At 43.3% G+C, this 26,137-nt stretch overlaps 1 protein-coding gene across 2 annotated transcripts; it reads left to right on the top strand.

Moving 5' to 3' along the window:
* On the top strand, positions 1-24,685 carry LZTFL1 (leucine zipper transcription factor like 1). Of its 2 annotated transcripts, XM_023587277.3 has the most exons (11): positions 10-127; positions 1,321-1,407; positions 11,327-11,451; positions 13,349-13,543; positions 15,539-15,599; positions 16,718-16,789; positions 17,936-18,001; positions 18,086-18,163; positions 20,086-20,262; positions 21,054-21,157; positions 23,609-24,685. In XM_023587277.3, exons 1-11 carry the CDS (start codon positions 125-127, stop codon positions 23,625-23,627), a joined length of 987 nt encoding a protein of 328 aa, XP_023443045.1. In that variant the 5' UTR covers positions 10-124; the 3' UTR covers positions 23,628-24,685. The 2 variants fall into 2 exon arrangements, with proteins under 2 accessions (XP_004453216.1, XP_023443045.1); XM_004453159.5 differs by lacking the exon at positions 1,321-1,407 and having other exon boundaries at positions 1-127.
* Positions 24,686-26,137: the final 1,452 nt, after the last annotated feature.

Genomic DNA, 26,137 nt, shown 5'->3' with positions numbered 1-26,137 from the left:
TCCCCCTAGCAACGCGAGGCTTACAAACAGGCGGCCCTCCCCGCGCGTCTTCCGCGGCGCGGCCACTCTCGGCGGTCCCGGGCTCGCCGACCTCTCCCACTCTTCTCGCCCGCCGCCCGCCGCCATGGTGAGTAGCCGGCTCGCCGGGGCTCCGCCGCGCGGAGGAGAGGACTGCGGCCGCCACGGAAGCGCCGCACGGGTGGGCCCGCGGCGATGGCGTGGCCTGCGGCGGGGCCGCGAGGCGCGCTCCTGGGCCTGCCTGAGGAGGGGAGGCCGCGCTGGGCCCCCGGGTCAGTGAACCTCGGCCGAACCCCTTAGGGATAATCCCGGCGGAAGCCCTCTCCCAGCAGCCTTGCTTCGGCCTGCCCCTAGGTTCGCCGCTCCTGCCTGGGGGTGTCCGTGCTGGGTTGCACTTCGCAGGGAGCGAGCGGGTGACGAGAATCCGGGGGAACTGCTGTCACCAGAAGGCGCTGGGCGGGTTCACATTCTATTCCAGGATCCTCTAATTTTCCGCGCGCGCACACCCCTTTGGCGACTTAAACCCCATGTTTATGAGCGGAGGAGGGAGAACGTGAGTGAAGTTAATATTCAGATTTGGGAGCGACTTTGACTCCAAGTCCCTCCTTTTATAGCTGAGGAAACATCGTTTACGTTTCCTTTGCCTTAACCCGTTCAAAAAAGACCAAGTTTTCCTCTATGCTAAAGCATTCCCCACTAATGCCTCCAGGGGATGTAGCAGGCCAACTTAAATAGTAACCATAGAAGTATTCAGAAAAAGAGATGAATACCAAGCTTTGGAGCACCGCTTAGATGAGCTACCAGAATCTCTCGTAAGCAACCAGAGTACCTACTGCGCCCACACTATGTTCCAAGCACTCTCAGAGCTCAGGGTACAGCTGGGAGCAAAACAGACCATTCCCTGCCCTTCTTGCCTGTCTGACTCATGCTCTTGATTCTCCTAAAATATCACAAGAACAAGTTGAAAAAATAATGGTGCTGTCACAAAAAAAATGTACATCTGCTCCTGTCATTCCTTTCTATCCATTTGGTTAACAACCGTGGCTTTCCAGCTGTTCAATAGTAAACCTCAGATAATTATACTAAGGTTGTTAACATGAGAAATGAGATAATGCATATAAAACAAATAGCATACTACACGTTAAAATATTAAGCACTTCACTGAAGTATACAGTTAAAATGGCAAATTTTATTTATAAATATATATAGTCACAAATATATTAGGCACTAAGTATATATGATAGAATTTAGTATGTTATGTTCACTTTTATTATTATAGTTTCATCTCTGTCCTTCTCTTAGTTAAATTGTATGTGGATTGGTGGGCATGGTCAGGAACAGGAATCACTTCTAGGCATGATTTCAAGACCCTTGCTTGGAAATGTTCTGGTAGGTTTTCTTTATGTTTTCAGCTCTTTTATTACTTTATTATTTTAATAGAGTATTTTTGCAATGAATTCTTTTTTAAAAATCTGATATCCCCCTTAGACACCTCCCATTGTTTCTAAACTTTTAGAGCTGGTCATATGTACCTCTCTCATTTAACATATGTAAACTGGTCGGTGAGGTTAACACTGACTCAGTAACAATCACACAGATAGTTGTGGAGCTAGACTTAAAACTAGCTTTTAATTCAGTGCCTTGTCTATTTATACCACACATCAGCCTATTCCTTTTCCTCTTTAATGATTTGACCCATGTACGTAGAGTGTGCATTTGTGCATATGTGGGAAAGCAGAGGTTTGTGAATCGCCATTTCCTGGTCTGATGTTATTTTTCCTACTGAACGCACCTGTCCATTTCTGCTCCCTTCCCTTGCTTCCATTCAGGTTGGAGTAACTTTTCTGTCCGTTGACCTAGAGTTGATCCTTCTCAGTTTGATTTATCTTTTCTTCTTGGTCCTATAACAGTCTTAATTCTCTTTGGCAGAAAAAATAATTAACAGATATGCATTGTCTACCTACTCTGCTGTATTAGTCAGCCAAAGAGGTACTGATGCAAAGTACCAGAAATCTGTTGGTTTTTATAAAGGGTATTTATTTGGGGTAGAAGTTTACATCTCCCAGACCATAAAGCACAAGTTACTTCCCTCACCAAAGTCTCTTGCCTTGTGCTGGAGCAAGATGGCTGCCAACATTCAGCCTTCTTCCTCTTAAGGCATCCTCTTCCCAGCTTCTTCCAATATCAGCTGTAGGTCATCAGGCTCTCTAGGCTTTGTCTCTCTCCTCACAAGCTCAGGCTTGCTACTCTCCACAAGGTCAGCTGTAGACTATCAGTCAAATGGCTCTGTCTCTTTTCCCAGGGCCTTCTCTCCTTCGTCACATATCTGCCTCTCCTGCGTGTTTACTTCCTGGGCCCCAGGATCAAAACTCACTTGTGTCCTCCTTCATGTCTGTACTTCCCCAGCTCCACATCAAAAGCTTACACTTGCAAGGCCCTAAAGAGTCCAACTCAAGGTACTATAAGAGGTACTTGCTCGTCCACAGTCTTTGCCACGTGCTGAAGCAAGATGGTGGGTGATGTCTATGAGGGTTCAGCCTGTCTTCTTCTTCTTAAGGGTCTGGGGTCCCAGCTTCCATCTCAGCTGTAGGCTGGCATAAGGCTTCTCTCTCTCCCTGGGGCTTGTTTCTTTCCAGGCTCAGCTGCTCTACTCTCTCCACAGGGTCACCTGTAGACTATCGGGCTCATCTCTCTTTCCCAGGCCTCTGCCATCTCTAGCAGAGCCTTCTCTCTTTCCTCACATATCTCCTTCTCTGTGTACCTACTTCCATGTGTTCTTGATTGAGCTTCCATTTATATAACCTACCAAGGAGGGGAGGGACTTAACCCTGCATGCCCAAATGATGTGGTTGAATCGAAGCCCTAATCTTAACAGTGTAATCAAAGGCATCTCAGCTGAATATAATACAATGAAGGGGTATCACACCCAGAGGAACAGACCAGTTTACAAACATAATCAGTATCTCCTTTTTGGAATTCATAAGTAATATCAAACTGTCACACTGTCCAAAAGGTATTATTTTCATTTTTAAAATTAAAGTATAGCCTTGCTTTTGGGTGTGAAGTGGTGCCTCATTGTGTTTTTTGTTTGCATTTCCCTAATAGCTAATGATGTTGAACAGGGTTTCGTGTGCTTATTGGTCATTTGTATATATTCTTTAGAGAAATGTCTAGTCAACTTGTTGGCCCATTTTTAAATTGGGGTGTTTTTTGGTCATTGTATTGTAAATGTTCTTTATATTTTCTGGATATTAAACGCTTATCAGATATATGCTGAGGTAGTTTGAAGCTGTATGTACCCCAGAAGAACAAGTTCTCAAACTTAATCCATTCCTGTGGGTGTGAACCCATTATAATAGGCTCTTTTGAAGGGGTCACTTCAGATTAGGTGTGTAATAGTTAGGGTTCTCTATGAAAACAGAACCAACAGGAGAGATCTGTAAATAGTATGAGATTTATAAAATTCTCTCATGAGACCATTGGTATGCACAAGTCCAGATTCCACAAGCAGGCTGCAAACCAGGGGCTCCAATGAAGGTATATTGATGAGCTCCCAGGAGATGTTGGTTGTCCAAAGATGAGCTGAGAAGTTCTCTCTGAATGCTGTAATCACTTAAATGTCCGTCATTGCTGACATTGCAATCTCCCTGGTTGACTGTAGATGTAATCAGCCATCTATGCAGTAAACTCACTGGTGACTAAAGTCCATAAATGTTCTTGTATTACAGTTAGCCCAGTGCTTGCTTGACCAAACAACTGGGCACAATTACCTGGCTAAGATGACACATTAGCCTAACCATCACACCTTCCCTCCCTCCAATCCCCTTCAAGAACCAGTTGTTAAATATTTACCAGCACACCACTGGGTAGGATTCAGATTCTTGAATAGGAATGGAAAGACATTTTTAGACAAGAATCAGAGTAACATGAGTGAAAGTAGTGAGGCAAGAAATTTTAAGTCATGTTTCAGGACTGATAAACTAGTCTAGCTAAAGTTAAGTATTCATATAGCAGAATCCTGTGGAACAGAGTTAGAGAAAGTTTTGGGGTTTTTGAGGGTGTACACTTAAAGATGTAGACAGTAAGGAATGATTGAGAATTTGTAGTTTATTTTTCTCAAGTTCTAACATTGTTTTGAACTATTTCCAAATTGTGGCTAGCCATGCTGATGATAAGAAATAACCATGTCTCATATATAGTAGATTTCAGTTTGTTTGTTTTTTAAATGCCTAGTGGAAATCTTATTGTTATTTATGACTCAGCTGCTTATATAACTATGCCATGTACATGTTCTTTTATTTATTTATTTACATTCTGCCATAACCCAAAAAGTATTGAGAAACAGCAAGGTAGAATGTGGGCTCTAGAGTTCGATTGCCTCATTCAAATCTAGTGCTCAACCACTTAACCATTTCAATAGTTTGGGACAAGTTTCTTCATCTATAAAGTGGCACTAATATTATATTTTTTCAATCTTCATTATTTCTCTCCTTTGGCTTGGTTTGGGATTAGTTTGCTGTTCTTTTTCTAGTTCCTTCAGGTGTACAGTTAGGTCTTCAATTTTAGCTCTTCCTTCTTTTTAAATGTAAGCATTGAGAGCTATAAATTTCTCTCTTAGCACTGCCTTTGCAGTATCCTATAGGTTTTGGTATATTGTATTCTTGGTTTCTTTCATCCCAAGGTATTTACTAAATTCTCTTGCAATTTCTTCTTTGACCCACTGAATATTTAAGAGTATGTTGTTTAATCTCCATATATTTATGAATTTTCCCTTTTTCCTGTCCATTATTGATTTCCAACTCCATTCTGTTAAGATCAGAGAAAGTGTTTTGTATAATTTCAGTCTTTTTAAATTTATTGAGACCTGTCTTGTGCCCCAACATGTGGTCTGTCCCGGAGAAGGATCCATGAGCACTTGAAAAGAATGTGTATCCTATTGTTTGGGGGTGTAATGCTCTATAAATGCCTGTTAGGTATAGTTCATTTATCATATTATTCAAGTTCTTTGTTTCTTTATTTATCCTCTGTCGGAGTCACGGACCCGAAGGGTATCGGGAATGAAAGACAGAGAGATTGGTATCAGGGGATCTGAGAGCATTGAAGCCTCAAGCTCATCAGACAAGTTTATTAATCTCAGGGGTTTCTTTATATACTCCAAGCAATCGTGAGAACCAGCAACTATCCTAGCTAACTATTCCCATTACCTCAACCTGTGTAACACAATGGATCAAAATCTGCGATTATAATTCAAAGTGTAAAATTTCAATGTTCTATTATATTGTTGAGAAAGCATACCCATAAATCTTGTTGCCCAGGTTGCCCCGTTCTACCTAGTCCTCGTTCCACCTGAATGTACACATCTCCTTGCTAGATTTATGACCTGCACATATAGCTATGGAGACAGCATGACTCGGTGGTCAAGGAAGTAACTTGCTTCCATGGAAACAACATGCCTTTGTTTCCCACAGTCCTCTATTCAGATGTTCTATCCATCTGAGAGTGGTGTGTTAACTTCTCCAACTATTATTGTAGAGACATCTGTTTCTCCCATCAGTTTTGCCAGTGTGTGCCTCATGTATCTTGGGGTACCCCAGTTAGGTGCATAAATATTTATTGCAGTTATTTTTTCTTGATGAATTGCCTTTTTTATTAATATTTAATGACTTTCTTCATCCCTTATAATAGTTTTGCATATAAAATCTATTTTGTCTGATATCAGTATCACTACTCCAGATCCTTTTTGGTTACTATTTGTGTGGAATATTTTATTCTAACCTTTCTCTTTCAACCTAGTTGTGTCCTTATGTCTAAGGTGAGTCTTGTGTAGACACCATACAGATGGCTCATATTTTTTAACCTATTCTGACAGTCTCTGTCCTGATTAAGGAGATCAAACCATTAATATTAAATGTTATTACTATAAAGGCATTACTTATTTCATCCATTTTATCCTTTGGCTTTTTGTTATCATATCTCCCTATTGTCAGTCTTTTTACCCTTTAATTTATCCTTCCTGATAATCTTCATTGCTACACACTTCTCCAAGTCTCTTGCCCTTGTCTTTTCCTTTCAGGCTGCAGCACTCACTTTAGTATCTCTTGTAAATCTGGTCTTTTGGTAACGTACTCCACAAGTTTTTGTTTGTGAAGACTCAAAATGCACCCTCACTTTTGAAGGACAGTTTTGCCAGACACAGAATTCATGGTTGGCAGTTTTTCTATTTCAGTACCTTAAATACATCATACCACAGGCTTCTCACTTCTATGGTTTCTGATAAGAGGTTGGCACTTAATTTTATTGAGCTTCCCTTTTATATGATACTTTGCTTCTCTCTTGCTTTCACAATCCTCTCTTTATCACTGATATTTGTCATCCTGAATAGTAGGTGTTTTGGAGTGGGTTTATTCACATTTATTCTGTTTGGGGTATGTTGTCCTTCTTGGATATTGATATTTATATTTTTCATAAGGCTTAGGAAGTTTTTGGTCATTATTTCCTCAGATATTCTTTCTGCCCCTTTTCCATTCATTTCTCCTCTGGGACACTGATAACTTGTATGTTTGTGCATTTCACATTGTCATTCAATTCCCTGGCTCCCCGTTCCATTAATTTCAATTCTTTTGTCTTTCTGTTCTCCTGCCTTTTCAAATTAAGATGTTCTGTCCTTGGTATCACTAATTCCATCCTCCATCAATTCAAATCAGCTGTTGTGTGCCTCCAATGTATTTTTTATCTCATCCTCTGTGTCTTTTATTCCCGTAAGCACTTAGTTTTCTTTGTAGACTTTCAAATTGTTCTTTATACTCACCCACTGTCTTCTTAATATCCTTTAGTCATATTTTCTTTCAGTTCTTTCAATTGAGTAAGGAGATATGTGTGATTATCATTGATTAGTTGTCTTAAATCTTATATCTCATCAGAATATTTGGTTTGTTCCTTTGGCCGGACCATCTCTTCCTGTTTCCTAGTATGGTTTGTAATTTTTGACTGAATGTCTAGAATATCTAGGCATCTGAATATGCCAGTGACTTTACTCTGATGATCAATTTCTCCTTTTTGCCTAGTGGTGTTTTTTTTTTTCATGGCTCATCTTTGATTCAGCTTATTCTGAGTCTTTAAAATGGCCCAGCTTAAGTTGTCAAAGTCAGGACAGGGACTCTCTGATGGGGCAGAGATTTTCTCCCAGGAGCTCAGGCTAAGAGAAACCTAAAAGCAGTTTTTTTCCTTGCACTTTCCCAGTAACCCAGTAGATGGCACTCACTGGCAAACCTTTCCACAGAGGTGTTTTTTGTCTGAACGGAGCCAAGATTCAAAGTGGGCTTTGCTGGCCAAATTCTCTGAAGAGAAAACTCTGTGCCACACCCTCCAACTTGCCAGAGAGGAAGACGTCTGTTTCCCTCTTAGTCAGCTGCAGTGGGCTGGGAGTTTTATCCAGGCTAAATGCCGGTGGGGATGGGTGCCCTTCCCAGCAGCTGCAAGGATTTAGTAGTACATGGTTGTTGTTTTGGGTTCTTTTGTCTCTCTGTCCCTAACCCTCCTGGGGCTTGTGCAGCACTGATCTGGTCTCCTGACCCCCAAACCACATCCCTTGGACAGCTTTTGGCCCTTTCTTCATTGTTTTTGTGAGAGACTTGAGCCCTGCGTGTCTTTTCTGACGCCATCTTCCCGGAACTCCTTCCTTTACTCCATAGGATTGTGATGAGGGTTAAATGAGATATGCCTGGCACATTGTAGGCTCTGAATGAATTTTAGCCCTTATCATCATTGTTATTATCATTCCTACTATTATTTTCAATGTTCAACTTTAGTTCAAGGAGTTGTTTAATAACCAGTTATAAACCAAAACCTAAGAAAATTCTTCCTTCTTCCCACTCATATATTCTAGTCCTAAAACAAAATCCTAATTACCAGATTAATCAAGTAAGATAGAGTTATATACCACAAGTGTGTTGCTTTATATTGGGAAAAATACCTTAGATAGTTGTGGAACATAAGCCTAAGGGAATGAGTAAACGTTAGAGAGCATCATGATGTCTTGGGTTATTCTTAAATTATTAAACTTCAACATCTTGAATTGCAGAGTCCAGGATAAGACAGGGGCCCAGTAAAACAGGGAAAGCTTTGCACAGTGTGTTCACCGTGGGCCAACCTTCCTGATAGAGGGCAGAAGCTCAAGAAAATCTGTCTTATCACCAGCTGGTGACAAAGCCAGGAAACAGACATACCAGGGAGTAAATCCCAGAGTTAACATTTTAAATATTAAAATGTACAATGTGCAACAAAAGAGCACAAGACAAAGAAACAGGAAACGATGACCCATCCAAAAGAACAGGATAAAAATACAGAAAACACCAATGAGATGAGAAATATAGACATACTGAACAAAGCCTTTAAAAAAATAATCTTTAAAATGCTTAAGAAAAAAAAAAGGGCTTCAGGAGATGAAGGAAAGTACAGAGAAAGGAACTACATTACATGATATCAGGAAAATAATGAATGATCAATATGGGAGTCTAAATAAAGAGATAGAAAATTTTAAAAGGAACCAAACAGAATTACTGGAGTTGAAGACCACAATAATAAATGAAAAGTGCCAAGGAGGTTTTCAAGGGCAGATTGGACCTGGCAAAAGAAAAAAAAATCCGTGAACTTTAAGATGAGACACTTGAAATGGGTGTCTCCTTTTTCTGAGGAGCAGAAAGAAAAAAGAAATATTGAAAGTGAAAATAGCCTAAGACACCATCAAGCACACAAATATACTCATTGTGGGAGTCCCAGAAGGAGAAGAAAGAGAGAAAAGGGCAGAAAGAATAGTCAAAGAAATAATGGCAAAGAACTTTCCAAACTTAAGAAAAGATATGAATATGCACATCCAGGATGCTCAGAAAACACAAACAGGATAAACAAGAAGAAAAACATACCCTGTCATAATGATTACGCTATCAGCTGCAAAGGACAAGGAGAGAGTTCTGAAAGCTGTGAGAGAATAGTGACATATTGTATACAAGGGAGTCCAATAAGATAGAGCACCTATTTTTTATCAGAAACTATAGAGGCAAGAAGGCAGTGGGTTGAAATACTTGAAGTGCTGAAGGAAAACAATTGCCAGCCAAGAATTTTATATTCAGTAAGACACTTTGAAAATGAGAGCGAGAGTAAGGCATATCCAGATAAACAAAGGCTGAAGGAGTACATCACCATTAGGCCTACCCTACAGGCAATGCTAAAGGGAGTTCTTCAGACTGAAACAAAAGGACACTAGACAGTGATTCAAAGCAGCAAAAAGAAATAAAGACCTGTGCTAAAGGTAACCATTTGGGTAATTATAAATTCCAGGATTATTGTATTGTCTTCAGTATTTAACTCCACCTCTTCCTGTAGGTGCTAAAATGCAAATGCATAAAAAGTAATGATAGGGAAGTAGATGTGGCTCAAGTGATAAGGCCTCTGCCTACCATGTGGGAGGACCCAGGTTCAACCCCTAGGGCCTCCTGGTGAAGGAGAAGAGGAGAAAGCATGTCTGCACAGTAAGCCAGTACCCATGCGGTGAGCCAAGTGCCCACGCGAATGCCTACGTGGTGAGCCAAGTGCCCATGTAAGTGTCCGCATGGTGGCCAGTGCCCGTGCTGTGAGCCAGTGCCCACACAGGTGGGTCATGCAGCAAGATGATGATGCAACAGAAGAGAGACGAAGGGGAGAGTCAAGGTGAGGTCCAGCAGAGACCAGGAACTGAGGTGACGCAGTTGACAAGGAAACTCTCTCCACATCGGAGTTCCCCAGGATCGAACCCCTGTGGGTCCTAGAGGAGAAAGATGAGGAGAGAAGACAAAAAAAGAGAAATAGATACAGAAGATCACACAGAGAACAAACAGACAGCAAGGACAGCAGGGCAGGGGCGAGGGAGGGAAAAAAATAAAAATCTTTAAAAAAAAGTAATGATAAATCTAGGTTTTTAGATCTGTACAAAGATATAAGTGGTTAACAAATATGAAAAAATAGGTATATAAAAAGTATATGCTCATGCTATTGAAGTTAATTTGATATCAAACCACATGTAATTGTTACATATTTAGGTTATTAAATTTTAACCCTATGGTAACCACAAGTAAAACAGATGAAAAATATATCCAGGTAAAAAGGAGAAGGCACTCAATATGGTACAACACAAGAAAGGAAATAAATCTAAAAGCAGGCTTTAACAAGAGTGAATAACAAAAGAGGCATGAGAGTTAAAAAAGGCAAAGTGGCAGGAAAAAAAGACCTGTGTTATCAGTAGTGACTTTAAATATAAATAGATTAAATTCTCCAGTCAAAAGCAGAGATGACAGAATGTATAAAAAGCATGACCCAACTATATGTTGTCTGCAAGAGACTCACCTTAAGGTCAAAGATACAAGTAGGTTGAGGGTAAAAGGATAGGAAAAATGTACTATGCAAGTAGTAAACAAAAGAGCTGGGCTGGCTTTATTAATATCAGATAAAATAGACTTTAAGTCAAAAACAGTTACAAGGGACAAAGATGGCCATTACATACTGATTAAGTGGATAATTCAACAGGAAGATATAACAATTATAAATATATATACACCTAACAGCAGAGCCCCAAAAATATATGAAGCAAATACTGACAGATTTGAAGGAATAACTTGATGATTCTAGTTAATAGTAGGAGACTTTAACACTTGACTCTCAATAATGGATTGAGCATCTAGTCAGAAGATCAGTAAGGAAGTAGAGGACTTGAATGATACACTAAACCAACTAGACCTAACAGACATATAGAGAGAACACTGTACCAACGAAAACAGAATACAGATTTTTATCAAATGCACATGGATCATTCTCCAGGATAGACAGTATGTTGGGCCACAAAATAAATCTCAATAAATTCAAAAATACTGAAATCATACTAAGTGTTTCTCCAGCAACAATGGAATGAAGCTAGGAATCATTAACAGAGGGAGAGGGAAAATTCACAAATATGTAGAAATTAAAGAACATATTCTTAAACAACCAGTGTTTATTTAACCAAATACATTAAAAAAGAAATCAGAAGTAAAATTAGCAAGTATCTTGAGGTGAATGAAAATGAAAATACAACATACCAAAACTTATGGAATGCAGGGAAGACAGTACTGAGAAGGAAATTCATAGCTTTAAATGCTTGTGTTAAAAAAGAAGAGCATTCTGGAAGGATGGCATCAGAGTAGGCAGGCAGGGCGAAGGATGGACATTCTATATATTTTCATTGTTGCTGCTTTTATCACATCATCAAGACTAACAGTTAAATTACTTCTCTCTTTTTCAGGCAGAGTTGGGCCTAAATGACCATCATCAAAATGAAGTTATTAATTATATGCGTTTTGCTCGCTCAAAAAGAGGCTTGAGACTCAAAACTGTAGATTCCTGTTTCCAGGACCTCAAGGAGAGCAGGTATCAGAGAACTCAAGGAGACCCAGTAGGAACACCGGTCCTTCCATTAGCCAGCCCGGGGGATACTGTGGCGGAGGCCACAACAAACCGTTTTGGGAAGATCCCAATTAAGTATTCACTGAGAGCTGTACCACCAAGCCTCATAGTCTGTGAAACGCAAGAAACTGGATTGTGGGTGGGACAATGAATCTATTATTAGATGATGATGTGAATGATAATTATGGGATTGCAAAGTTCTGGAAGTTACAAAGTATTTGTGGATTAACAGATCCAGAATTTTACTTCCGTTATTAACAGAAAGATTAGAGCCATAAGACATGACAATTAGCAAAAAAAAAAATACATATACAGTTCATATTGAAGAATTAGGAGAGGAAAAAACAGCAGGAAACCATGAAAGGCTTGCTGGCTAGTAATGAAATTGTTACTTCATGTGTAGTAAGAGATGATAATTAGTCTGACTTGACCAATAATTAAAGATAATTAAAATCAAATATAATTTTTAAAAATTTATATTTGATTTGGAGGATAAATAGGTGAACCAAAAAAAAGGGCTGAATAGTAATAAAAAAAAGAGACTGATTACTTGGGATCAGACTTTGGCAAGTAAGACATAAGTGAGAAGGCCTCATGTCATAAATCTATGACCTTTGCTCTGTAGGGGAGGCCATTGGCCTTAGATTGTTATCTAGTCAGCTCTTTAATCTGATCTGGTAATCTGGTTTCCTGACCCCCGGCAGATGAAAGTACTTTGTTAGTCACTTTATGTATCAGAGAACCTTAATTGCTATTTATAATAATGACCTTTAGTCATTAAAAAAAAAGGTTTAAGCAGGTTTGGTATGTTCTGTTCAATAACACGGGAAGATTCTTAATCTATTTAATAAATATTTTCATCAAAGGAAGCATAGAATTTGGGTTTATTTAGAGTGGTTAAATTCTGTCTCGGTGAAACATTGAAGGACCGTAACTCAAACAGTGAATCACTTGCGTGTGTGCTGCTCTCATATCTGCTTTGATAAGACTTTGGTGTGACTGAATGTGCTGTCATGGTGCCTTTTGACCGTGGTTCTTCATCAGCTGGGGGTCTGAGGATGAGGAGGGCTCCAGCCTTGGAAGGGTGGGTGCCAGAGAGGAGGGGACTGGCTGCGTTGCTGACAGTCGGGCCATGCACAGTGCTTCCCCGAACACTTGGCGGCTCAGCATGTTGCTGAGGTTGCGGGAGACAACTGTGGGCTGGGGTCACCCACAGCGGTGCCTCGGGCAAATCACCTCCGTCCTCTGAGCCCGCGTTCCTGTCCGTAAGTGAGGCTGGAGGAACACGGCTGTGAAGTTCCCTCCATCCCACACACACTCTGCGTGAGAGTGGAGTTTTTGATGATACTCATTTTTGGAGAGTGGTCAGTGGAGCTTGAACTAAGATAAGTTAGTTGTCTTTTTCTTTTCTGGAAGAATCCTAAGAGAAGCAATTTATAATTGCCATTGATTTTCTTTCATACTATAGACAGTTACAATTATGAAACACTAGAGAAACAATAAAAAGAAAAGAAGAAACTGTGCCAATTATTAAATGTGATGAGATTAATGTTAGTGGAGATTGAAGTGAAAAAAAACCCGAACATTGAGAACTAAAAACTGTTAAATAAAAGTAGGTGATGGTTTGGGGAATGTTTCTGAGAGTGCATTGTATTAAAGGGTGTGCACATGGAAGAACTAGCCACAATCTAATCGTTTGAGTAGACATCAAAAATTAATTGACCTTAAGTTATTTTCAGTCTTATTGATAAAGAAGGAAGTCCCCAGAGATTTTGCGTGTTACGCCTTTCCTCCCCGGGCTGATGCGAGTGTGGCTTTCTGCGTTTCCTTGTGCTCGGCTCCTGGCGTTTGCCGCGTGCAGGCTGGTGGAGGAGACCTTCACTGTGGACGAGGTCTGGGAGGTCCTGAGCGGGCTGCAGGCCGTGGTCCGCGGCGAGGTGGAGTCGGAGCTCATCAACACCGCCCACACCAACGTGCTGCTGCTGCGGCAGCTGTTTTCACAGGCCGAGAAGTGGTACCTCAAGCTGCAGACAGACATTTCTGAACTGGAAAACAGGTATCACATTTGTACCTTCATTTTCGGCAGCAGAAGCGCAAGCACAATCCGTAAACTTCCTGGGTGAGAAAAGTTGGGTAGGGTGGCAGAAAAATGCATCCAGCCACGGCGTAACCTCTTAGGGCCCTCCTGGTTCTCTTTAAAATTCTGTTTCCATTACTCCTCCTTTCCTGCAAGGGCCTTTGAGGCTGATGAAATTGCTTTTCAGGCTAACTTTACATGGTCTTTACAGCACCTTTGTTAGCTTGTTCAGCAGTACCACCATTCGCTAGAGCTAGGTCAACTAAGAAAAACAGCTTAGGAAACAGCTGAGAAATGAATTCAAAATTAAGTGACATCAATTCAACCATTAGTTTCAGTAGTTTATTTCTAAATACTTGCACTTAAATTTTTTTTTAATATTATTTTATTTTATTTTTTTGTTTTTTTTTTCTTCATTTTTTAAAAAATATTACATTAAAAAAATATGAAGTCCCATTCAACCCCACCGCCCCCACCCCCCACTTCCCCCACAGCAACACTCTCTCCCATCATCATGACACATCCATTGCACCTGGTAAGTACATCTCTGGGCATCGCTGCACCCCATAGTCAATAGTCCACATCATAGCCCACACTCTCCCACGTTCCATCCAGTGGGCCCTGGGGGGATCTACAGTGTCCCGTAGTTGTCCCTGAAGCACCACCCAGGACAACTCCAAGTCCCGAAAACACCTCCCCATCTCATCTCTTCCTCCCATTCCCCGCACCCAGCAGCCACCATGGCCACCCTTCCCACACCAGTGCCACATTTTCTCTGTGGACATTGGATTGGTTGCTTACACTTAAATTTACACGTATCATTACCTTTACATAGAAACTTGTGTTTTTGAATCTGAACAATATTAAGTTAAAGCAAACATGGTAAAATCGGTGAAGTTGAAACTCCTCCTAAGAAAAGGCATCCCAGAAATCAGGAGAGCCAAGCCCTGGAACTCGTGCCCTGGCCTCTAAGCACAGGCAGGGTCTGTGCGCTGGGCAGGAAAGCCCCCGGACTTGAGGGTCTCAGGCCTAACTGGAGAGAGCCTTTGAAACGTTGACCTGTGTCAAAACAAAACCAAAACCAAAAAAGCCCAGACAGAACTGGAAATAAGGATTGAGAAGAGTGATTACTGCCATTCACTCTGTAGGTGTTTGTACAGATAGCTCTCTTTTACCTTTGCAAGTAAAAGGAAATAATCTGTCTTGGGACTATTTCAGTAAATATTATGGCTTAATCCCATTTTTCTGAGGCTACTGTATAAAAATCACTTTGTATTTCTTAATCATTTACTAGCCAACAATGGGTACTATGCAATAGAGCAATCTAGAGTACCTTAAAAATAGAATTGGGGGAAACGGACTTGGCCCAGTGGTTAGGGCGTCCGTCTACCACATGGGAGGTCCGCGGTTCAAACCCCGGGCCTCCTTGACCCGTGTGGAGCTGGCCCATGCGCAGTGCTGATGCGCGCAAGGAGTGCCCTGCCACGCAGGGGTGTCCCCCGCGTAGGGGAGCCCCACGCTCAAGGAGTGCGCCCCTAAGGAGAGCCGCCCAGCGCGAAAGAAAGTGCAGCCTGCCCAGGCATGGCGCCGCCCACACTTCCCGTGCCGCTGACGACAACAGAAGCGGACAAAGAAACAAGACGCAGCAAATAGACACAGAAAACAGACAACCGGGGGAGGGGGGGATTAAATAAATAAATAAATCTTAAAAAAAAAAAAAGAATTGGTTAACTATAGCAATATATATATTGTACACCCAGTTGGTACAAAATACTAGGTGCTGTGGAGGATTCAAATTTGAGTATGTGGTTTGGATTCTCAATCATTTTTAACGGTCATTTTTGATGTCAAATTGTATCGTCTTGGGCTGTTCTCTCTGCCAAGGAATAGGTTGCTACCCATGATTTTATTCTTTTTGTATGTGATATAAATATTTTTAAATGAATATTTTTCATATTTGCTTTTATCTTCAAGAGAATTATTAGAACAAGTTGCAGAATTTGAAAAAGCAGAATTTACATCTTCAAATAAAAAGGTAAGTTTTGGTCATTTAAGTCCATATAGTAACGTCCAATGTGGAAAAGCCTTAAGCCACTCAGAGCTTTCAGAAGTCAAAGTGAAAACGCTCAAAGAAAAGCCTCTGACTTGAGAGAAGAATTCAAAAACTGCCCCTCAGATTTTCAGGCAAAAGAAAAAAAGTTTTGGAAGTAACCGAAAGCCTATTTTTGTCTCTCGTGACACCCACCTCCCCACTCTTCTCTGCACCCCCAATCCCTGCAGCCCCTTTGGACTCCCAGCCACAGAAAACTCCCCTCGATGATTCAGCGCAGAAGCATTGGCCAAACCCGGGCCCATCATGACTCCGCCACGCCACTCCCTGGCTGTGTGACCTTGAGCAGCGGGGGAGGCAGCTGCGGCTCCTTGGCCTGGTCTGCCGAGCAGCCACAATCCTAGTAGTTACCTGCTTCCTCTCTCTCTAATCGTTCTCCTCAGTTGCAGTTGGCACTCAACATTCCATTATATGGCTGCACCGTAATTATTCCCTGTTGGTCCAAGTAGGAACAGTGCCGAGATGAATCCATGTACATCCACACGCACGGCAACTTTCCAGTCATTCTTTTGGGGCATATGGCTAATTCTAGGTCACAGGCATAGAGTCTTTTGCTTTCCATCTGTATTGCTAAACTGCCAGAATATTTGTGCCAAGATATACTTTACCTGTGTAGTTTTCTAAACTCTCACCAATCTTACAGAGTTTCATGTACGTTTTTTCATGGAGTCTGAGATTCAGGCAGAAATCTGTTTGCATTCCCCAGGTTCAAATCTCTGTCCCTGCCTCTCTATTCAGGTTGGCTCTGAGCTCCTTCCCTCCCTCCTTCCTTCCTTCTCCCCTCCCTGGCCGTGCACGAATATTCTAAAGTGTGTGTGGAAAGGATTGGTCTCATATTTATCTCTAACTTGTGTGGCCAGGGGCTGCCCTCGGCCCCGGGACCTGAACCCACGAACGTGCCTCTGCTCGCAGAGCTGACATCCCAGTGTATATATTTATACGGTGTCTTCCACTCGGAAAGTGCCCTTAGAAAGTGCAGGTGTCTGATGATATTAATGCTCTACTCTGTGGTGGCTTCAGTTTGGTTTCTTGTGTTGTTTTAGCCTGTCATAGATATCATAAAGCCAAAACTCGCTCCACTTAACGAAGGCGGAACAGCAGAACTTCTAAACCAGGTAACGCCCTTGTCACGTGGAAACACGGCAAGCCCTCGCCCTCTCTCCTCTCGTTGCTTGCACACCTCTAGGGTAGAAAAACAGACATGGAAGGAGGTTGGTTCAGTCTTTAGTCCAACTGAGGGCAACTAGTCCATTGCACTAGTTTTACACAGTGGCACACATTGTGCCCAAAGGGGACCTTCCAGAGAGGCTGAAGCAGCTCTTGGGTGCATCTTACCATGGTAAAGTAAAGAGCATGGGATTTTGGGCAGTGTTTGTTGGTGAGCATTTGAAGTTTATGATCTGTGATAACAAGGTTTTTTTATTAAGAGGTTTGTAAAAATTATCAATATACAAATAAGTATTTTAGTACCTCTTGTATTCTCCACATTATTCTAGGTATTATTAGAAATAAGATGCAGTGTAATACCTAGTCCCTTGCCCTCAAAAACTTACAGTTTCATTGGGAAAGTAGAACTAATATTCCTGAAACAAAGATGCCCCGTGTCACAGGGCAGCACAGAAGACATGGCTCTGTGCGGACAAGAGTAGTAAGGACAGGCTCTTGGGTAGGTGGGGCCTGAGATGGACCTTGAAGTATGAAGGCAGATTAAATCGTCAGAGGGGAGAGAAGGGGCACGCCAGGCAGAAGAACAGAAAGGGCAGGGATCAGAGGCTGAAAGAAGGCTGGGAGCAGTCCGTGCTTTCTGACGGGATTGTGTGAATGTTGGGCACAGAGAGAGAGAAGACGGCCCTGGCAGGTGACGGTCATGACTGAGCTGCCTGAGGGCCGGGCATTTGGCCCAGGCTCGGTCAGAACCATCTGGGGGCTGGGGCTGGCTGCTGCGATGGTGAAGGTTGTGTCTGGGAGAAGCCAGCAGTGCACAGTGCAGGCCGAGGATGGACTCAAGTCCTGGGGTCAGCTGGGGGGAGACGGGGCACAGGAGCTGAAGAAAAGCTGAGAACAGAGAAGGAACTGGGAGTCTTAGTACCAAAGGCAACTCACAGGCGTTGAGGCTGGTGGGCTCGGGGAAGCTGGGATATTACCAATAACCAGGGCATGTGGGTTTTTGAGCTTTTATGTAATTTATAAAAGCAATCAAGTAATGGTTTCAAGCATTAAAAATGTTTTGGTTAAAATAACAAAACAATTTACTCACTAAGGAAATTTTAAGACTTCAGGAAGAGAATGAGAAGTTGAAGTCAAGGCTAAAGACTGTAGAAATACAGGTAACTGAGAAATTTTAATAAAATTATTGAAAGAGTTACCCACCGATTAAGTACTGAATGTGTTTTGTTTAAATTTGTTGATAGGCTACAAATGCATTGGATGAGAAAGCAAACCTAGAAAGAGCACTGCGAGATTTACAGCTTGATCAAGGAGATCAGAAGGTAAAAAAGTTTAAGTATTTTTTCACATTTTCTAAATAGAATAAATTTCTCAACTGAAGTTGTCTTAGTTGCTGTTCATTAGGTGCCACCCCTGCCACGCACCAGACAGATGTCACTGTTGTCCTGCCCTGGGACATCCGTGCCCAGGAAAGGCCAGGCAAGAGCTGATGCCCTTCTCTCCCCGCCCCCCAAGGCCTGTCCGCCCCGCAGGGACGGGGCAGAGGCACAGCTGGCGTGCCTCACGGGTCCTGGGACAGCACTGGCGCTGACTGGCATTAAGGTGGTCTTAAATATTTCACCTTGACATTCCAATTGCAATGGGATTAAAAGGAATAGAAGAAAGGAGAAGTTTCAGTTATTTGGATTTGTATTTGAGTTTTACTGTATTGAGTAATGACTATAACATACTATTTTAGTTTGCCACAGGGCTGCCAAGGCAAAGTACCAGAAATGGGTTGGCTTTTATAAAGGGGATTTATGTGGGGTAAAAGCTCACGTTTCCAAGGCCATGAAATGTCCAAATTAAGGCACCATAAGAGGTGCTTTCTCACCAGTCAGCCGCTACGTGGTGAAGCAAGATGGCCGCCAAGCAAGAGGGCGGCCCGGCCCGGCGCAGGGCTTGTCTCGTCCCAGGCCGCCTCTGTCTCGGCTGCTGCCCGTTCTTCCGCGTTCAGCTGCAAGCTCTCAGGCATGTCACTTGTCTCTCCCTTGGCCTCAGCTCTTTGAGCCTCTGGGGGCTTCTCTCCTTGCAGCTCAGCCGTGGGCAAAACTGGAGTTGAGTTTTTCTCTCACATGGCAGGATCAGTGTGGCACCTTCCTTTCCTGTGTCTGTCGCTGTGTCTCCCAGCAAGAGGGCAGAGGCTCACCCTGAGTCATGCCTCACGGACGTCGCCCGGCTGAAAGGGACTCACATCCACAGGAATGGATTAGCACACAAACAATCTTCACTCATTTTGGGATTCAGAAAATAATTTCCAACTGACAAACTTTAAGTTTTTAATGTAAATTGTATTGATTTTATTAATTTTTCCATCTGCTTTCATTCAGAATTCTTCTGGAGTTGTAGCTCAAGTGGTTGAGCATCTGCTTCTCATACACGAGGTCCCAGGTTCGATCCCTGGTACCTCCTAAAAACAAAAACAAAAAAAACTCTTTAAAAAAAAAAAGTAAAATTCTTCACCCGGATTTTTTTCAATTTGATTTTATAAAATGAAACCTATTTTCCATGCCAACTCTAGAACACACATTTAGGATCTCATTTCACTCCCTCTGCTCTTTGACTGGAATTTCAGCAGTTCATAAATCATTGTATATATTTGGAATTCAGTTACCCATTGGGTGTCTGCTGGGTGCAAGACCCCATGCGCTGAGATGGACAGGGTGAGGTAATCACCCCAGAGGAGTCAGTGCTTGCCTGGCCTGGCGGGGGCCCAGTACACATGCCCAGCACATGGCCCAATTTGTTTTCATCTCCTGTGTGCCAAATCAGTATTCTAACACATGTTGACATGAAGCGATGCGTTTTTTAAAAACCTGAGTCATCCTTTTTTTAAAAAAAAAAATTTATTTCTGCCCCCCCTCTCGTTGTTTACACTTGATGTCTGTTGGTTGTGTGCTCTCTGTCTGCTCATCTTTTTTTCTTTTTTAGGAGGCACCAGGGCCCGCCTCATGGGAGGGAGGTGCCCTATCACTTGAGCCATATCCACTCCCTGCTTGTTGGGTTTCCTCATTCTGTCATCTCTTGGCATCATCTTGTTGTGTCATTTTGTTGCATCATCTTGCTGCGCCAGGCCATTGCGTCAGCTCACTGTCTTGCTCATCTTCTTTGGGAGGCACTGGTAACCCAGGACCTCCCATGTGGTATGTGGGCACCCAACCGCTTGAGCCACATCTGCTTCCCAGTGCATCTTTATTTTTCATAGGATTTTATAAAGGCCGAAGACTTAAGTGACTTGGAAAATACAGTTGCTGCTTTGAAGAGTGAGTTTCAGAAGACACTAAATGACAAGACAGAAAACCAGAAGTCCCTGGAGGAGAATCTAGCAACGGCCAAGCATGACCTCCTCAGGGTGCAGGAGCAGCTGAGCCTGGCTGAAAAGGTCAGGAGATTGTGTTCTTGTCCAGTTATCTGATAAATGCGGTTTTGAGGGACAAGTATAACTGAGGGAAACAAACATTAGACTATTGCAGATTCAGGTTATTTTTTCTCAAGGTATTAGCCAATATATGTTCTAAAGATTTCTCATCTCTGGGCACTGTGATTCTTCTGTCCTTGGCGTGGAAATATCTGTGATACGAGCAGTCTCTTCTCCCTTCTGGGGTACCGTGCAATGCTCGCCCACAGCAGCTCCACCCCCCACCCTGCACTCCTGGTTTCCTTCCTGCTGCTGCTTCGTGGGGCCGGGCAGAAGTTGGGTTTTCAGGAACGTCTCCCTTTGTCATAATTTATATGTTATGTAGAAGAGAGCCAGGTTCTTCTCTTGAGGGATTAGACTCCTCTTGCCTTTTAAGAATATGGGCGCTGGAATTTCACTAAATTCAAATCCCTGCTCCTAAACTACCAGCACTAGCTTGGGATTGGAAAATAGATCATGTTTATTTTACCTAAAAACTAGTTTACTATTTGAAATATTCAAATATTTCAGATTCATTTAATACTTCCAATCCCTAAGGTATAGCATGTTTATTTGTTAATATTGTATTTAGAAAAAATGTTATTTTTTTCTTACTATTTGAAAGAATGTATTTTTAAAGATTAGATGGTCTGAATTTTTAAAAATGATTATAAATCTAGTGCAATTAGAGCAAGAAATAAGCATTTTCATTAGATTTGTTATTATTTCTTACCTTAACCATCCTTGGTAATGGACTGACATTTTTCACTAAGCAGGAATTAGAGAAGAAATTCCAGCAAACCGCAGCTTACCGTAACATGAAAGAGATTCTTACCAAGAAGAATGACCAAATCAAAGACCTAAGGAAACGACTGGCAAAGTACGTCTCCCAGCTCTCGGATGCACCTCTCCACTGGTTGATTTTGTTCTCCATTAAACTAAGCTTGTGTCCATAGAAGCCAGGTCAGTGGAGGGAGGGCCTGTCACTGAGTCCAAAAGCTCGTTTGAGGAACGCGCAGGAGCTTTGGCGTGCCCCGGCCTGTAGTACCCTGTGGCTTCTCTGTGGGTTCAGCCTCCAGGAGGCTGCTCCCTCGGCACGACGGAGGACGGGAGGCACAGCAAGCTGGCAGGGCGGCACTGGGTGTTTCTTTTCTGGGGTGTCCTCTCAGCAGTCCAAGAAATAGGCTATCTTTGAAAAATACTTTATGTTTTTATTTCTATATATATATATATTACTAGAGAAGTTGTAGGTTTACAGAAAAATCATTCAGAAAGTACACAAGCCTCCCCCCCCCGCCCCCATTATTAACACCTTGCATTACTGTGGTACATTTGTTACAGGTTGTTGTTTTTTTTAAGATTTTTATTTATTTTTATTAATTTTTAAAAAATTTATTTCTCTCCTCCCGCCCCCCACCCCCTCCCCCAGTTGTCTGCTCTCGGTGTCCATTCACTGTGTGTTCTTCTGTGGAAATCTGTGCTCATTTTTTGTTGCGTCATCTTGCTGCGTCAGCTCTCTGTGTATGCAGCACCACTCCTGGGCAGGCTGCGCTTTTTTTCATTCAAGGCGGCTCTCCTTGCAGGTTGCACTCCTTGAGCGTGGGGCTCCCTATGCGGGGACACCCCTGCGTGGCACAGCACTCCTTGCGTGCATCAGCACTGCACGTGGGCCAGCTCCACACGGGTCAAGGAGGCCCGGGGTTTGAACCGCGGACCTCCCATGTGGTAGGCGGACGTTTTCTCAGTTGAGCCCAATCTGCTTCCCTGTTACAGGTTTTTAAAGCATATTATTATAATTGTACTGTTAACTATAATCAGTAGTTTACATTAGGTTTCACTGTTTATGTTGTCTAGGACTATAGGTTTTTTGGTTTTTGTGTTTTAGATTTATTTATTTCTCTCCCCTTCTCTGCACCCCCTCCCCCCATCTGCTCTCTGTGTCCATTCACTGTGTATTCTTCTGTGTCTGCTTGTATTCTTGGCGGCACCAGGAATCTGAATCTCTTTTGTTGTGTCATCTTACTGCCCAGCTCTCCGTGTATGCGATGACACTCCTGGGTGGGCTGTGCCTCTTTTGCGTGGGGCGGCTCTCCTTGCAGGGCGCGCTCTGTGCGTGGGCCTCCCCTACATGGGTACCCCTGTGTGGCATGGCACTCCTTATGTGTGGCAGCACTGCACGTGGGCCAGCTCACCGCACAGGCCCGGAGGCCCTGGGTTTGAACCCTGGACCTCCTATATGGTAGGCGGATGTTCTATCAGTTGAGCCACATCCACTTTCCCCTATTCTAGTAACATGTATACCACTTAAATGTCCCCTTTTAACCACATCCAAATGAGCTCCTCATGTTGTGCTTCAAGGGACAGCTCCAGTGTGGGAAGATGAGCTCAGGCAGGCGAGCGCCTCAGCCAGCCTGGTTTGGAAGTCCATGCCCCACCTAGGCCTCATGTCTCGTGCAGCGGCCACAGCCCAGTTAGGACACGTGCAGTTACAGGTCTCACTGCACCGAGGGAAGGCCCGAGCCGCTGTGCTGTCTCATTCAGTGTTGTACGAGCCGGCTGTCTTCTACCAGTCAGGGTCATTTTGCCCTCCGTGATGCTGCCTGGTAACTCAGATGTTTTCCACTGCTCAGTGTCCCAGGGTATGTTAGATTCCTGTGGCTGCCGTAGCAAATGACCACAGACTTGGTGGCTTAGAACAGTGGACTGTCTTCCCTTACAGTCCTGGAGCCTGATGTCCGGAGCCCAGGTGCCGGGAGGGCTCCGAGGACCCCTCATGCCTCCCAGCTCCTGCTGCCTCAGCGTCGTGGTTGTGGCTGGGTCATTCAGACCCTGTCCCTTCTCACACTGCCTTCTCCTCTGCCTCTAAGAGACACCTGCCATTGGATTCAGGGCATGACTTTTGGGGGGCCACCAGTCAGCCCACCCACAGGGGAAAAGAACTGAAAGTGAATCCAACATCAGATTCATCCTTAGAGAAGGAGGTTGGCTAATGCTTTACTCACATGGCCATATCAGTTGTTTGTGTCCATCTGACAATTTAAATAGTTCCTGAGTTTCAACTCTCCTAAGCTGTGGTGGGTTTCCTTTAGAGACTTAGAACCTGAAGGTATCGTCACAGTCTCCAGCCCATCCTTCCAGCCCATGCAGGAGTCCCCTCTGAGTCACTGTAATGCCTCGAGTGTATCTGACTTCTACCAATAGCAGATTGGGAGACAACTGGAAAATACAGCTTCACTAGCTTGTCACTGGAGATGATTCAAGTAAACTCATTGGGCACCAAGAATAAAAAAATAAAAAGTATCATGACATCTTAATTTCTCTCTCTTTCCAGATATGAACCTGATGATTAAAAACTGAGAAAGTTTCTTCTGGAAACTGCCACAACATGAAATTTTAAGCAGTTATCACCTCAGGCATGTATTTTGAAGCATTTTGTTATATTCCTTCCCTTTATTTTTCTAATATTTAGACTTTGCTGTTACTTCACCCCCACCAAAGAACTCCTATTTTCCTTTCCTAATGGTGAAGAGAGAAACCCCACTGGTTCTGGCTGGTCATCCCGAAACGCCTCTCTGCTGAGTGCTCCAGAGTCTTACTTTGAATTGTGAGACTTCTTTACAGGAAAGGAGATTTTTGGAGTGGGAAGAAGAGTCATATCCTCTTGCACTCCTAGAAAGGATATATACCTTTTTAATAAATGTTAAAGAAGCTAACAGTGTTTATGCTTGTACATTCCCCAGGGTTAAAATAGTGTTATTAAAGACAATTTCTACAAATAAACCTTGTTTTTATTTCTAAAAATAAAATCTAATTCATTTTCTCTATTTGATCATCAAAAAATGTATGAATTCTTTGAAAATGTAAATACCATCTATTATAGGCACCATTTTTACCAGTTAAAATGAAAATTAACAACAGTGAAGAGAGGATTCAGTTAACTTCTTTGATTTCTTTACCTAAATGCTGCGTTTATCAGAGGAGGTTGGGCCATTTTTTGCAGCACAACTCACCGTGAGTCTGCATTACTGATGGAAAATCAGGCCCCATAGATGGTTTGGAAAGCATCTGGACTCAGAATAAATGTAATCTTTCTGTTTCTCCAGAATATTCTTTTAAGTTACATGCTAAATAAGAATACTTTTAAAAAGGCATATTACATATAAAAATCATCAATCCTCAGAACTGAATCTTTGGTTGAAATTTATTTACTAATATGTACTTACAGTAACTACATTTTCAAGAGGTTTTAATTGTATTTCCATTTCTTCTTCTTCTTGGGTAATTTTGGATCAATCATTGAAAATTGGGCATCGTACTGGCACTTGGCAATGCAACAGTTTATTATAATATGTATAAACATAAATAAAAGTCCATAAATCACTAATGCCTCAAAAAGGCATTAAGTCCACTCTGTCTCCTGTTTCTGATTCCTCAAGGTTGTGGCTGGTCACAATTCCTTTTAAGAGTGAATAAAAAAAAGAAAAGTCAGCAGGGCAAGCTGCAGCCCTCACTCTAGCAGCTGATCCTGAAGCCGTAATGAACCTTCGTCTCCCTCCTCTGCTCCCTGTTCTGCGTGGGAATCACCTTCCCTTCTGCTCTCAGCCTTGCTTCCCAGGGGGGTGGCCCAGGCCTTCCTCCTCGAGGGCTCTGGGCCCATGATGGTTTTTCAATCCTTGTCATTGCTGTAGCGGCTGAAATGTCCCATTTATTGTTATCACCAGGCAGAGAGTGACACAGACCATGGCACTGTGACTCCTGAGCCGCAGACATGCTCCTTGCTGCCCCAGCATGTCGCAACAGCCCCAGCTCCTCACGAGTCAGGCTCAGTCACCCTCCCTAGGATAGTAGCTTTCTCTGCCTACTGCTTTCCTGGCCTGAAGTGCCCCAAAATGACCAGGCAGCGTCCACAACTAGACTGAGCAGAGGCGTCTAAACCTCTGCGCGTGACCTGGGCTGTGACTTTGGGAGGCATCAGCGGGTGGACAGCTTTAAACAAAACCCATAGGAGACAGCACCCAGGAGGTGAGCGCCCGTGAGAAACCCTGGGGTGTGCCGACATTACAAGATGGGCAGAAGTCTTCTGCGAAGGAGCCGTTTCCAGGAGGCAGCGCCGTTCCAGAAGCTGGCTGGGACCAGCACAGTAAGAGGAATGATGACTGGGTCAGATCTGCTGAGAGGCGGAGGCCGAGGACGTGTGGAGCTGACTGTGAGGTGTGGCCAGGTGGGGGGCATCATGACCTGGAGCCGCAGCTTTGGAGGGATGGTGGAGGTAGTGGCAGGAGAGGCAATAAGGATAAACACTCCTTGGTGAGCTGGGCTATAAAACAGAAAAGCCAGGGCAGGATCTGCTGGGGGAAGTGGGAGCCAGAGGAGCTGCCGTCTTCAGGTGGGAGAAGCCACAGCTCGCACCTGCCTCTCCCTCTAGGACTGCTGCTCCACGAGGGCTGGGACCTGGGGTGGTCTCGGCCCTCCTGCACCCCCAGTGGCTAGACAGTGCCCAGCGTGTAGGGGCACTCAGTAATCCTCTCTTTACTAGGTAAATGGATTGGACACGATAATAGGAAAGACATGATGTGCTGAATAAGAGTAAGTGTCCAGGAGAGAGACAGAAGCAGGAAGGAGGATATAACGCGTGGGTGGAGACGGTGGCGTTCTAGAGAGGGCTCCCGGTAAGGCCTCTGGGAGCAAAGGTCTGTAGGAAATGAGGAAGCCAGCCACGGAGGGGCCTGGGGAAGGGGCGGGAGTGCAGAGGCAGGCGCAGGCCCAGGCTGGAGGACTGGAGGAGCGGCAGGCAGGGTGTTGATGCAGGGCAAGGGCCGGGGCTGGGGGAGTTTGATCAAGGGAAAGCAGCAGGAGCCCA

The sequence above is a fragment of the Dasypus novemcinctus genome, chromosome 26 (genome assembly GCF_030445035.2).
Source record: "Dasypus novemcinctus isolate mDasNov1 chromosome 26, mDasNov1.1.hap2, whole genome shotgun sequence".
In the NCBI taxonomy this organism is placed as follows: domain Eukaryota; kingdom Metazoa; phylum Chordata; class Mammalia; order Cingulata; family Dasypodidae; genus Dasypus; species Dasypus novemcinctus.
This window is presented reverse-complemented; position numbering and strand designations above follow the sequence as displayed.

What these genes read in the sequence shown, in the direction of transcription:
- LZTFL1 (XM_023587277.3), top strand. An exon ending in CCTTGCTTGGAAATGTTCTG is followed by an intron (nt 1,408 to 11,326) that starts GTAGGTTTTCTT and finishes TCTCTTTTTCAG; the next exon opens with GCAGAGTTGGGCCTAAATGA. An exon ending in TTGATCAAGGAGATCAGAAG is followed by an intron (nt 18,164 to 20,085) that starts GTAAAAAAGTTT and finishes TATTTTTCATAG; the next exon opens with GATTTTATAAAGGCCGAAGA.